The sequence below is a fragment of the Hippopotamus amphibius genome, chromosome 3 (genome assembly GCF_030028045.1).
Source record: "Hippopotamus amphibius kiboko isolate mHipAmp2 chromosome 3, mHipAmp2.hap2, whole genome shotgun sequence".
NCBI lineage: Eukaryota > Metazoa > Chordata > Mammalia > Artiodactyla > Hippopotamidae > Hippopotamus > Hippopotamus amphibius.
In genome coordinates this window covers 49014615-49027895 of record NC_080188.1, presented here as the reverse complement: position 1 = coordinate 49027895, position 13281 = coordinate 49014615, and the positions used below count along the sequence as shown (strand labels likewise).

Here is a 13281-nt window from a genome sequence, read left to right as displayed (position 1 = left end):
TGTCAAAATTTAAAATTTCCTCTCGTGTCCTTGTTTTTGTCTCCTGTGTTGTCCTTGGGTTTTCCCGACACCCTTTAACTGGGATCTGAGGCTTGCAGTTCTTTGAGCTCTAATCCTCTGTTATAGAGGAGCTCTATTGATGTTATGAGGTGTGGAAGAAGAGGGAGAGTCCTCTAGTCCTATCATTAGGTGTCAGTCTGTTGGTGAGCCTGAGTTGGGTATCCTCACTCCCGGCACATAACAGGCTAGAGAGGGGGCTGGAGTGGGATAAGAGAAATATTGGGTTGGCTTGGCTTTGGTAAAACCCCACTTGGTTATGGTTTGGTAGAATGGTTTCCCTTGTGGGCAGAATTTATTAAAAACATTACTTTCCCTCTCCCCTGCCAGAAGCACAAGGGGATTTTTCTCCAGTCTTTATAGTGAGAACCCAGAAGGACTCCGGGGAGTAAAACTCAGGAAAGTATGGGGGCCCCTGAGATTGGATCCACTCTAGTTTTTCACTTTGAAGCTAATTTCTGAGCCTCCAGCAATTTGTCAGTTACAATTTAAAGTGTTCCACCTAATACTAGTTCCAGCTGTGGGCTTCTGCTCCCACTAGGCTTTCTCTGATCTGCCTGCTTGTGTTTAGGACAGCAGTTTGTCCTATGACCTCAGTTGTGGAGGTGGGAGTGACAGCTTCCAATCTCTTTACGTGTTGGACCAGAAACCAAGCACTGTTCTGTCTTTCTAGAGCTCCAGTTTAACATGTATTAAGATTTCTTGTTCTAACTCCCATATTTTTATTGTCTCATACTTTACATCTTTTTGATGCTTAGTGATGCATCCTGGGTAATTTCTTTGAATATAGTTTTCCTGTTCACTTGTTTTATTTTCAGCTGTATGTCATCTACTGCCTAACTCATTCATGGTTTTTCATCCTAGTATTTTATTGTTATAATTACATACAGTAAAATACCCAAATACTTAAGTATGCTGCTTGACTAATTTTGACAAAAGTATACACCTGTGTAACCAATGCCTAGCTCAAGATTTAGAACATGTCCATCAACCCAGCAAGTTTCCTTTTCCTACTTTCAAGTCAGTTGGAAGCTGCTAACCAATTTTCACCATAGTTGTACTATTTTACATTTACACCAGCAACTTCTGAGAGTTCCAGGTACTCCACATTCTTTCTAACCACTTCATTGGTCAGTGTTTTTAATTTTAGCTACTCTGGTTGGTGTGTGTTGCATTGAAGATTTTGTTTTAATAGTTAGAACCGTCATTTCTGGAAGTTCCACAATTTTTGTTTTTTCAAATCTGTTTGCTAGACTATTTTTGCACGCTTGTCTTAACAAATACTGCCTTTATTTTTTATGAGAATATATGGACTGTTAACAGTAGCTTGTTTTTTGAAATTTGATAAGTCTATACTCAGTATTCAGATACCCCTGATCACTGCCGTTAAAAAATTCTTATTTCCCTCTGCATTTCATTAACTCATCTTAGTAATGACAGTTTTTCTTTTTTTAACTTGAAATATCTTCCTTTTCTCCATGTGTAGTATAAATATTCTAACTAGGAAGACCCTCCTTTTTTATGATATCACTCATTCTTTCTCATAGAAGGCTGTTTTTCTTTCAGTTAGAATATTACCTTCAAAGATAAATGTAGAACCTATAGGGTTACTTCAAGGTGCCAACTTGTGCTGTTACTTCAGGACTGACCATGATTAATATATATATGTGTGTATGTATGTATGTATATATATGATTTTGACACACCCAAATTATGGTTTTACAAGACAAAACAAATTACACTATAAAACAAAATACTAATTTTCCTAAGTGAATTTTACTTTGTAACTCTCACAGATTTTATTTTTCTCCTCTTCTTTAGGCAATCCTTTATCACAGGATATTCTCAATTTATACCAGGACCCAGATGGAACCCGAAAGCTACTGAACTTCATGCTTGACAATCTTGCAGGTAAATATTAATGATAAAGCAGTAAACTCTACAGATATTACTGTTAGCTAATATATCACATGTGTCTTAAGAGCTTCTGACCATTTCTTTTAGTTGTTATCATTATTTTTAAACATTTTTTTTGGAGCCATCTGACCATTTTTATAACTGCATATAGGATCGAAGTTCCTGGCATTAGTATATCCCATGGTAGTGGGACATCCTTCTTTTTGCATACTGAGTGCTTTATGTTAGGCGCATTAGTTACATTATCTTGTCAGATCTTTTTAGGAACCTAGGAGGTAGGAATTTTTACTGGTGCTATACAGATGCAAATTCTGAGATTCAGAGAAAAAAGTAATTTACCTAAGTACACAGCTGATTAATGCCAGAGCTGTGAACCCAAGATTGTCTTGCTCTTAATCACAAAGATACATAAATATCAGTTGTTTGAATTTGATGCAGGTTACTTGGAACCCACACATGGTGCACATTTTTCATGAATGAAATGTGTTTGATTCACGACACATTTGTGGAAATTTTGAAAGCAGGGTTTTAATTAAGAACACCATACTTATCTGATCAAAATAGTTATATTCCAAATGAAAAATTTTTAATATAAGAAGGGTATTAAGTATTTGACTTAAAACTTTTTTGTTGTTTAAGCACTCAGAATACAGTTAAAAGAATGGAGATGCTACTGAATTCAGATATTTTTCTTGGAATAATGGCTTGCTAAAATACAGAATCCTGAAACAGAGCTAGAGAAATCTAGATTCCAGCATAGAGGCCATGATCACAATATTTTGGCAGTACTCTTTTTAATTATATCATAGGAGACACCCATCTACATATGAAATTTTTTTAAAAATGAGTAAGATTTACAATAAGGTGAAATCAAATTAATGTTATTTAAAATTTTTTTGGCTGGACTGATGGGAGTGAGATAACAAACTTATTAGAAAGTCCTTTTAGTAAGAAATGAAGAATATGTGGCTATTTAATTAAGTTGTATACAAAGCATGTATATGTTATTTCCTTCTTGTTTTAAAATTGTCTCTTGTGTGTATGGATATAGCCTGTTGACCCAGATGTATGGCACGTGTGGTGTGGATATATAATTTTTAAGGAGTTTTTCACCTGTTTTAAGATATAAGCTGTTTGTTGATACATATGTTGCAAATACACCTTTTCTGGTGCTCTTGTTGCTTTTTCACTCTCTTAATTTGTCTCTTGAGAACAGAAAAAAATTTAACATACTCTGCTTTATTGATCATTCTAGTGTGGTGCTGCTTTTGTGTCCATTTTAAGAATTTTTCTCTACCTCAAGCGCATGAATGTATTCTCCTGTGTTATTATCTAAAAACTCCATTTTTTACTTTGCAACACTTAGAGCTATAGTCTTCCCAGAATTAATGTTTGTATAACTCAGGAGTCAGTTTTTCCACATGTATATTAAATTAACCCTTAGCCATTTATTGAAAAGACTTCCCTTTCATTACTGTTTTTTGGGGCCATATTTGTCATGAATCATCAGTTTGTGTGGATCTATTTCTAGATTCTCTATTTTCTGTTCTCTTCCACTAGTCTTTATGGCAATATAACGTTGTTGTTAATTCTGATAGCTTTATAAAAATTGAGATCCAGTAGAGTAAGTCTTCCCTCTTGATTAGATTATAAAGTCTTGGCTAATTTTGGCCCCATGCTTCTTTTGCCTTGTATTTTCATTAAAATTGTTGGAAACCCAGCTTTTCAAATTGCTCCCCTCCCCCAAGAGTAGGATTTTGACTGGGGATACAGTTGACCCTTGAACAACACAGGTTTGAACTGCATGGGTCCACTTTTATGCAGACTCTTTTTCAATGAATAGTACTGTAGGATCCACGTTTGGTTCAATCTGTGGATGTGGAACAGCGGATATGAAGGGGCTGACTGTAAGATTCTATGTGAATTTTTGACAGGAGTCAGGGCCCCTAACCCCCGTTTATTCAAGGGTCAGCTGTAGATTGCTTTGGAAAGAACTGACATGTTTACAACACTGGGCTTTCTAATATAACAGTGTAGAATATTCTTTCATTTATTGTGCCTTCTCTAATTTATGTCATTATATAGTTTTAGGTTTCTGTCTGTTGGTCTTGTGCATTTATATTACATTTATTCTAGGTATTGACTTTTTTGATGCTTTTATATAGTCTTTTTAAATTTATTTATTTATTTTATTGACTGTGTTGGGTCCTTTTGCTGTGAGTGGGCTTTTTTTTTAGTTGTGGTGAGTGGGGGCTGCTCTTTGTTGTGGTGCGCGATCTCCTCATTGCTGTGGCTTCTCTTGTTGTGGAGCATGGGCTTCAGTAGTTGCAGCACATGGGCTCAATAGTTGTGGCTCACGGGCTCTAAAGCACAGGCTCAATAATTGTGGCCCACAGGCGTAGTTGCTCTACACACGTGGGGTCTTCCTGGAGCAGGGATTGAACCCGTGTCCCCTGCATTGGCAGGTGGATTCTTAACCACTGCGTTACCTAGGAAGTCCCCCAGTGTGTTTTAATGTCAGTTTATGCAGTTGTATCATTTGCAAATGATACTTTTATTATTATTTTTCTAGTTTTTATATCTTTTATTCTTTTTCTTGCTTTATTGCACTTGCTAAGACCACCAGTAAAATGCTAACTAAAGGTGGTGATGATGGGCATCATTGTCTAATTTCATAATTGATTAGCTTTTAATAATTTACAGTTAAGTATGATGTTCACTGTAGTTTTTATATTGATAGTTTAATCAGATTAAGGATTTTCTTCTGTTCCTAGTTTGCTAGGAGAGTCTTATTTTTTTTTATTTATTTATTTATTTTATTTATTTATTTATTTATTTATTTATTTTTTTTGGGGGGGGGTACACCAGGTTCAATCATCCGTTTTTATACACATATCCCCATCTTCCCTCCCTTCCTTGACGCCCCCCCCAAGCCCCCCCCACCCTCCCCGCCCCAGTCCTCAAAGGCATCTTCCATCCTCGAGTTGGACTCCCTTTGTTATACAACAACTTCCCACTGACTATTATACAGTTGGTAGTATATATATGTCTGTGTTACTCTCTCTTTTTAATGTGAATAAATGTTGAGTTTTATCAAATGCTTTTTTTCTATTGAGTATATAATTTTTGTCTTTTATTCTTTTAATTTGGTAATTGGATTGATGGTTTTTCGTATTACCACCTTTGTATTCCTGGAATAAGCCCAAGTAGGTTGTAATATTGTATTATTTTTTTATATATCCCTGTTTCCATTTGCTGATATTTTACTTAGGATTTTTTTTGTGTGTGAGTGAGACTGGCCAGTAATTTTTTCTTGTCAAGTTTTGATATAAAGGTTATACTGGCCTCGTGAAAGTTATTGAGGATTATTTCCTCATTTTCTCTTATTGGAAGAGTTTAAGATTGTTATTCTTTCTTTCTTAAGTATTTGGTAGAATACAACTGAGCCTGGGGTTTCTTTGTAGGAAATTTCAATTACTGATTTAATTTCTTTAGTAAGTATAATACTCTTCTGATTTTACATTTGTCTATCAGTTTCTGAAAGTTTTTGTTTTTTTGGTAATTTGCATATTTTATCTAAATCTTCAAGTTTATTGACATACAGTTGTTTAAAATATCTTTTTATGATGTCTTAATGTCCATTTAATATATAGTGATGTCTGTTTTCCATTCCAGATATTAGTTGTGTTGCCTCTATTTATTTCATGAATAGTCTTGTCCAGTGATTTATCGATATTTTCTTTGACAAAAAGAACCAGTTTTTAGCTTTGTTGGTCATCTCTATCATATATTTTTTCCCCCACTATCAGTAATTTCTTATCTTTATTTTTTTCCTTCTGCTTTCTTTGGGTTTCATTTGCTGTTTTTTTTTTTCTAACTTTTTATAGCACCTAAATCATTCACTTTTAGACTTTCTTTTTCCTCTGATGTATTCATTATCTCTCTCTAAGAGTAGCATAGAGATATATGCTACCAACTGTAAAATAGATAGCTAGTGGGAAGTTGCTGTATAACAAAGGGAGATCAACTCGATGATGGGTGATGCCTTGGAGGGCCGGGATGGGGAGGGTGGGGAGGAGGCATGGGAGGGTGGGGATATGGGGATATGCATATAAATACAGCTGATTCACTTTGGTGTACCTCAAAAACTGGTACACGAGTGTAAAGCAATTATATTCCAATAAAGAGCTTAAAAAAAAGTCTCTCTAAACATGACTTTTAGCTGCATGCTGCAAGTTTTAATTTTGTATAATTTTCATTATTTAGTTCAGCATATTTTCTCAAAGCTCTCATTTCTTCATTGACTGATGAGTCATTTAGAAGTGTTTTTTTTAGTTTTTAGGGTATTTTTCCCCTAGTTTTCTTGGTCATTGATTGCTAGTTTAATTCCATTGTGGTCAAAGAACGTACTCTGATTGATATAAATTCTAAAAATGTATTACGTATCACCCAGCACATGCTTAATTACTTTTTGTAAATGTTAAATATGTACTTAAAAAAGAATGTTGTGCATTCTGTAGTTGTTTGGTACAGCATTCTATGTATATTGAAGTTTGTTAATTGTTTGAGTGTTTTATGTATATTTAATGATTACTTTGTTTTTATTCATTACTAATAGAGCTATGTTAAAATCTCCTGCTTTGTAGATTTGTTTATTTCTTTTTACAACTTTTAATTACATATATTGAGGATGTATTTTAATGTATTTCATCTTTCTGGTTATTTGAAACTTTTATCATTATGCTGTTATTATTATTTTCATATTAATGTAGCTACATGAAAAAATATAGCTGCATGAGTTCTATTTTGGTTAGAATTTGTACTGTGTATCTTTTTCTGTTTCTTCTGTGTTAAACCTTTCTGTATCCCTTTATCTTAGTGGTTTCTTCTGTCTTCTTATTTTGGGTTTATTTTGTTCTTTTTCTTTTTTTTTAAAAGGTTTTTTTTTTTTAAGGTTTTTTTTTAAATGAGACTGATTATGCTGGGTTTTAGTTGCAGCAGGCAGGCTCCTTAGTTGCAGCTCGCTGGCTCTTTAGTTGTGGCAGGCGTGCTCCTTAGTTGTGGCATGAGAACTCTTAGTTGCAGCATGCATGTGGGATCTAGTTCCCTGACCAGGGATCTAACCTGGGCCCCCTGCTTTGGGAGTGCAGAGTCTTAACCACTGCTCCGTGAGGGAGGTCCCTTGTTCTTTTCTTGTTCGAAGTAACAATTTAGATTGTCGATTTGAAATCTTTCCTCATTTTCAATGTAAGGGTGTAGTGCTATATACACTATATTATTTCCCTCTCAGAACTACTTTAGCTGCATTCCATACATTTTGATATGTTGTATTTTCATTTTCATTCAGTTCAGTGTATTTTTTTTAATTTCCTCTGAGTCTTCCTCTGTGACTCATGGATTATTTAGAAATATGTTATTTAATTTCCTGTTGTGTGTTATTTTTTGTTGATTCCAGTTTGGGACCAGTTGGAAAACAGTCTGTATTATTTCAATTCTTTAAAATTTCTTGAGGTTTGTTTTATTGTGTATCTTGGTGAATGTTCCATGAGTGCTTGAAAAAAGTATATAATCTGCAGTTTGTTGGGTGCAGTAGTCTATACATAATGTAAATTAGATCATGCTGGTTGCTGGTGGTGTTTAATTCTTCTGTATTTTTCGTAACTTTCTATCTAGTAGTCTTACCAAATGTTGACATTATAGTGCTGACATTGCCAACCGTAATTGTGGGTTTGTCTGTTTCTCCTTTCAGCTTTGTCAGTCTTGCTTCATGTATTTTGAAGTTGTGTTGTTTGATATATACATGTTTAGGATTGTTACATCTTCTTGATGAATTTATCTTTTTATTATTGTGTAATAACCTTCTTTGTTCCTAGTATCTTCTTTGCTCTTAAGTCTTCTTTATCTGATATTACTATAACCACTCTGCTTTTTGGTTTAATGTTTACATACTCTTAAGTTTCTATGTTGTTGTATTTGAAGTGAGTTTCTTGTATTAGTGTACAGTTGACTTAAATGTCATGTTTTTTTTCCCCTACTCTGCCAAGGTTCCACTCATTTAATTTGTGTATTTATTAGACCATTTACATTTAAAATGATTATTGATATGTAGAACTTGAATCAGCCATTTTAGTACTTGTATTCTGTTTTTTTTCTTTGTTTCTTCTTCATTTATCTTTTTTTGCTTTCTTGTGGGTTACTTAAACATGTTTTAGGATTTCATCTTGTTTTATTTATGCTGTTTCAGAGTATCTTGTATAGTTTTCTTAGTGGTTATGTTAGATATCACAATATATATACTTATCACAGTCTGTTGGTAATGGTGTCTTATCACTTTAGTGAATTATTGATGGCCTACTTCCATCTGTGTCCCTTCACCCTCCCCACTTTTTTTTTTTTTTGAGGTACACCAAAGTGAATCAGCTGTATTTATACACATATCCCCTCCCTCCCGCGACTCCCCCCCACCCTCCCCATCCCAGCCCTCTAAGGCATCACCCATCACCAAGTTGATCTCCCACTCTCCCCACTTTTAAAATACAATTGTCTCTACTATTTCCTCTGCCGACACTGAGTACCACACAGACGTTATAATTTTTGCTTCAGCCATCAGATACCATTTAAGAAGCTTATGTGAAGAAGGGTAATATGTTCTCTTTAGCCTTAATTTTACTCATTCCTTGTTCCTTCCATTTTGATGTTCCATTTCTTCTGTTACCATTTTCTTTCTGTCTAGAGTGCTTCCTTTAGCTGTACTTTAAGGGCTGGTCTGCTAGCAACAAAGTCTTTTAGTTTTCCTTTGATAACATCTTTATTTTTCCTTGATTTATGAAGGAAAGTTACGCTAGACACAGAATTTCAGGTTGACAGTTATTTTAGCACTTGAAAAATATTGTATCACTTCCTCTGGCACCATGGTTTTATTGGCTTGACCAAAAAAAGTTTGTTTGAGGTTTTCTGTAAGATGTTATGGAAAAACCCAAACAAACCTTTTGGCCAACCCAATAGAAAAGACACTTATTGTTCCCCGTTAGGTAATGTGTCATTTCTCTGATGTTTTTGAGATTCTTTGTTTTCAGTTTTTAGCAGTTTCATCATGATGTGGTTTGGTGTGGGTTTCTTTGGGTTTATTCTCTTTGAAGTTTGCACATCTTCTTAAACTTGTAGATTTATGTTGTTTATTAAATTTGGGAATTTTTAATCATTATCTCAGAATACTTTTAAGTCTGCATTCTGTCTCTTTTTCTGAGCTTTGATGATATGAATCTTAGATCTTTTGTTATAGTTCCACAGCTTCCTTAAGCTCTGTTCTTTTTTTTTTTTTTTTCAGTTTTCCTTATATTGTTCATATTGAGTAAATTCTCTTGATTTGTTCTCAAATTCAATCATTTTATCTTTATCTTTATTATTGTGCCCTTCAACTCTTTGCTGAGGTTTTCTGTTTTTTCATGTTTCAAGAGAATTTGTAATTACTTTTTGAAGCAGTTCTATGGTGGCTGCTCTAAAATTTCTGTCAGATAATTCCAACATCTGAATCATGTCTGTTGTTGCCTGTTGGTAGTCTTTTCTCACTTAAGTTGTGATTTTCCTGGTCTTTGGTATGACCAGTGATTTTCACTTGTGCTCTGGATGTTTTGAATATTATGTTAGGAGACTCATGACCTTTTAAAAATCTCAGTAGCAGGCTACCAATTTAAGTTTAGCATGTGGGTTCTGTTGGCCCTTCCAGGCTCAGCTGGCCACCCTCACTGTGAGGACCAGGCCCAGTGCTGCCAACCACTGTGAGATGTGGGAAATCAAAACTTTTCTTGCAGGCCTCCCTTCCACCCCCCCAGTCTATTCCTGGTAGCTTCAGGGTTGTCTAGCACTTAGTGTGGCATGTATAGGAGATAAAAATGGGAGAATTGTTTTATCACATTTTATGTATGATGCTGAAAGATGTATTAAGATGTTAACTGCTGTCTCTTCTTTTCGTAATGAGAATAGACTTATCTTGAATTTTGATCTAAATTCTGGTGCTGTGTCTAGGACCATACAGATTTACCTATTAAACAGTCTTTATTTTATTTGATAGTTGGCTCGTATAACTCTGTGTTCCTATCCTTTGTCATATCATTGGCTATGCAATTTTATCTTTGAAAAAAGTCAATTTTAAGTATGTGTCACACATGAATATATTATTTTCTTTGTAAGAAATATTAAAATTCCGGTGAAGACTAGATTTTCCATTGACCACTACCTTTAATTCCAGTCCCCTCTATGTAAGTAAACATACTTGTATGTTGGGTGTGTATCCTTGTAGACATTTCTATAGATATTTACAGATAAAAATTATACCAGTAGAAATTTTATGGTATTACTTTGCATGTGTTTTAAATTTTTTTTCTAATAAAATGTATCCTATTATTATAATGTATCTTATATCTAACTAAAATGTATCTTACGTATTTTTCTACTTTTTTCTCACTCAACAGTATTTCTTATATATGTTTCCACTTTAGCACACATGTATCTTCTTTCTTTTAAACTATAGTGTAGACTTCTGTGAAGCGGATAATAACCATTTGCCATTGCTTTTGCTATTATAGACAATGGCATAATGAATATCTATTTGAATGCTGCTTTAAGCAGATAGAGCTGATCCCAAGAAATAGAATTGCTGGTCACAGGGACATGAATGTTTTAAATTTTAAAAGGTGATACCAGTTTGTCCTCCCAGATAACTGTACCAGTTTGTATTCACACCACTAGTACGGTGCAAGTATCTGTTTCTTACCACCTTCACCAACCCTGGATATTATTAAACTTAAACTTTTTTTTTTTGTCAACCTGGGTAAAGACATGCTATCTCATTTTTAAATTTTTCCTGGTTATTGGTGAGATAGAATATCTTTTCCTATGTTTTTGTTCTTTGGTTATAGTTGGGGAATACTATATGTTTTACTTACACTGGTGTATTGTGCTGTATTAGTTAAGATATGGGAAGCATCAGAATATTGACATCACCTTTCTCGTTTTATTTTGATATTTTTCGTGCTTTCTAAATTTTTAACTATTTGCTAATAATAAGGATCCCAGCAGCTGAAAAGTTCCTTGTTTCCTCTTTATTAAATTTATATAATGAGTTTTCCATCTTTGAGATAGTTGCCATGATTCTTCCATGGCATTCCTGGCAGTCATGATTATTTTCCAGGATTCAGTGTGTTGAACCAGCTGGATGGTTTGTTTGTCATCTTATGATGACCTTCATTCCCTTTCCTGGCTAGATATGGACTGTGCAAAATAATGTTCGTTTCACTTTGTGAAAAATATGGCTACTAAAACAGGCATCCTTTAGGTACACTTTGGAACATCAAAATGGTTAGTAGAGTGACACTTTTTTAAAGATCTTGGATACTTTGGTCAAAATTTCTGTGGCTAGATGATGAGGGAGTGTTTTTGTTTTAAAGGAATATATTTCTTAGCCACTAATTCCCTGGATAAATCTGCAAACTTGAATCAGATTGTTCTGTAATTGCAAATGTGTTTAAAAGGGAGAAGAAAAAGAGGTAGTTAAATCTTAACTTAGTAATTTTCTTTCATCTGGTAGTTTCTTAACATTTGGTTCCATAGTATTGACAATCATATGTGAGCAATTAATGTTTAACCAGTGCCTTCCTTTTTTCAGTACAATGTAGTTCTAATCTCTTGATTTGCATTGACATTATAAAACAGAGAAAGATTAAAATTAGGAGATGAAAGCCCTATTAGAATATTCAATAATTTTTATTATATGTGCATATTGGGTTTTTCTGTTTTAAAAATATTTGAGTATTTTGTTCATCAGTGTGTTGAAACGTCACATAGCTTTGATTTTCCAGCTGGGAACAAGGCTGAGTCAACACAATTTACATGTGTAATTAAGACATAATTATCTTACTTAAGGTTTTAAATAGGTACTTTTTTATGAATACTATGTAAGTATAAATGCCATTAATGAATTTCCTTCTGTTCTTTTTTGGATATTAATTACATGTTTTCTGTGTAACTCTTGGTCAACTTCCTTCAGCTTCTAAATCTTCATTATATTTCAGTACAAGATTTTTAAGTCAGTTTCTGGGCCGTTATACTGAAGAGAAAACAGAAGCTGATTTGACATTATAAAGTAAATGATAGTGATTTTAGAAAGACACGAAAATATGTTTTTAAAAAAATATTTTTTTTCCAGTTCATCCAGAGCAGCTTCCTCCGAGGCCATGGATTACATTAAAAGAACGAGACCAAATTCTGCCATCAGGTAAATAGTTTTCCTTATTCTTCCTTGACTTTTTTTTTTTCCCAGATACACTTGAAATGCCATTTAGGCTTTGTGACAGAATTAACAGTCCTTCATTTTTACCTCCCCTGAGTAGATGCATTTAAAAATACTGATGGATAGACTTAAAGCCTACCTTAAGGCTTATGTATAGGAATTTCGTATCTTTCACAATTGATGCAGCTCTTGGTTTTAAAGTCATTTTTTGTAATAAAGCTTTCCAAATGGCATCTTCACCTAGGGTTTGGAGATTTAAGAAAAATGAGTAGTAATGAATTTTCTTCTGAAAAATTTTAAACTGCTTACTTTATCTTTCTTGAGTGGATAGACTGATAACACTTGTAGAAGGATAATTTAGACAGTCAAATTTACTATATTGGAAACAAAATATGATACCAGGCCAAGGGTATAGAAATGGTGTAGGGTGAAGATTTGAGCAGTTTAATTATATGTTTTAACAATTCTAGAACTGCAGTAATGTAGGAAATATAAACCTTTATCTTTTTGTGCAGAGCAATGATGACTTGACATTTATAAGGCTTCTTACTGCTTATTAGACATTTTATGATTGGGAATTCTGCTTAAAATAAGTTGTGAATTAATATTCCTCTTAATCACAAGTCATAGTTTTCATGATACCTAATTTTATTTTAAAAATGAAAATTTTACTGTTTTAGTATGAAGGTACACCAATCACTGAATACTGATACTTAATTTTTAAAGGCTAAACTACAGAATTTATTATGTACCTTTTAAAACAATATAAAGCCTTTTTTTAAAAAAAGAATTTAAGGTGAGAAGTAAAAGGATTCAGAAAAAATCATTTGCTTAGGTATTGGGAAATGTGGGAAGTGTAATATGTTCATGGTTCTATTTATATTTTAATAACATAATACATTTCTGTGTCTTCCAGCGGTAACAATTGTAAAATCACCACACTCTAGAGCCATAAAATCAGCCTGTTCTCAGAGGCACTCTGTCAGTGTTATCACAAATAACACTTCTATTATCAGGAT

The 13281-nt window shown here is 33.8% G+C and overlaps 1 protein-coding gene across 4 annotated transcripts in view; it reads left to right on the top strand.

Moving 5' to 3' along the window:
- CNOT6L (CCR4-NOT transcription complex subunit 6 like) overlaps positions 1-13281 on the top strand; it is a 103972-nt gene that overhangs the window by 55553 nt on the left and 35138 nt on the right. For all 4 annotated transcript variants that reach the window (XM_057726630.1, XM_057726629.1, XM_057726627.1 and 1 more), the window contains exons 5-6: positions 1879-1968; positions 12179-12247. In XM_057726630.1, the coding sequence (XP_057582613.1) occupies positions 1879-1968; positions 12179-12247 (159 nt within the window). The remainder of the gene's footprint in view (positions 1-1878; positions 1969-12178; positions 12248-13281) is intronic.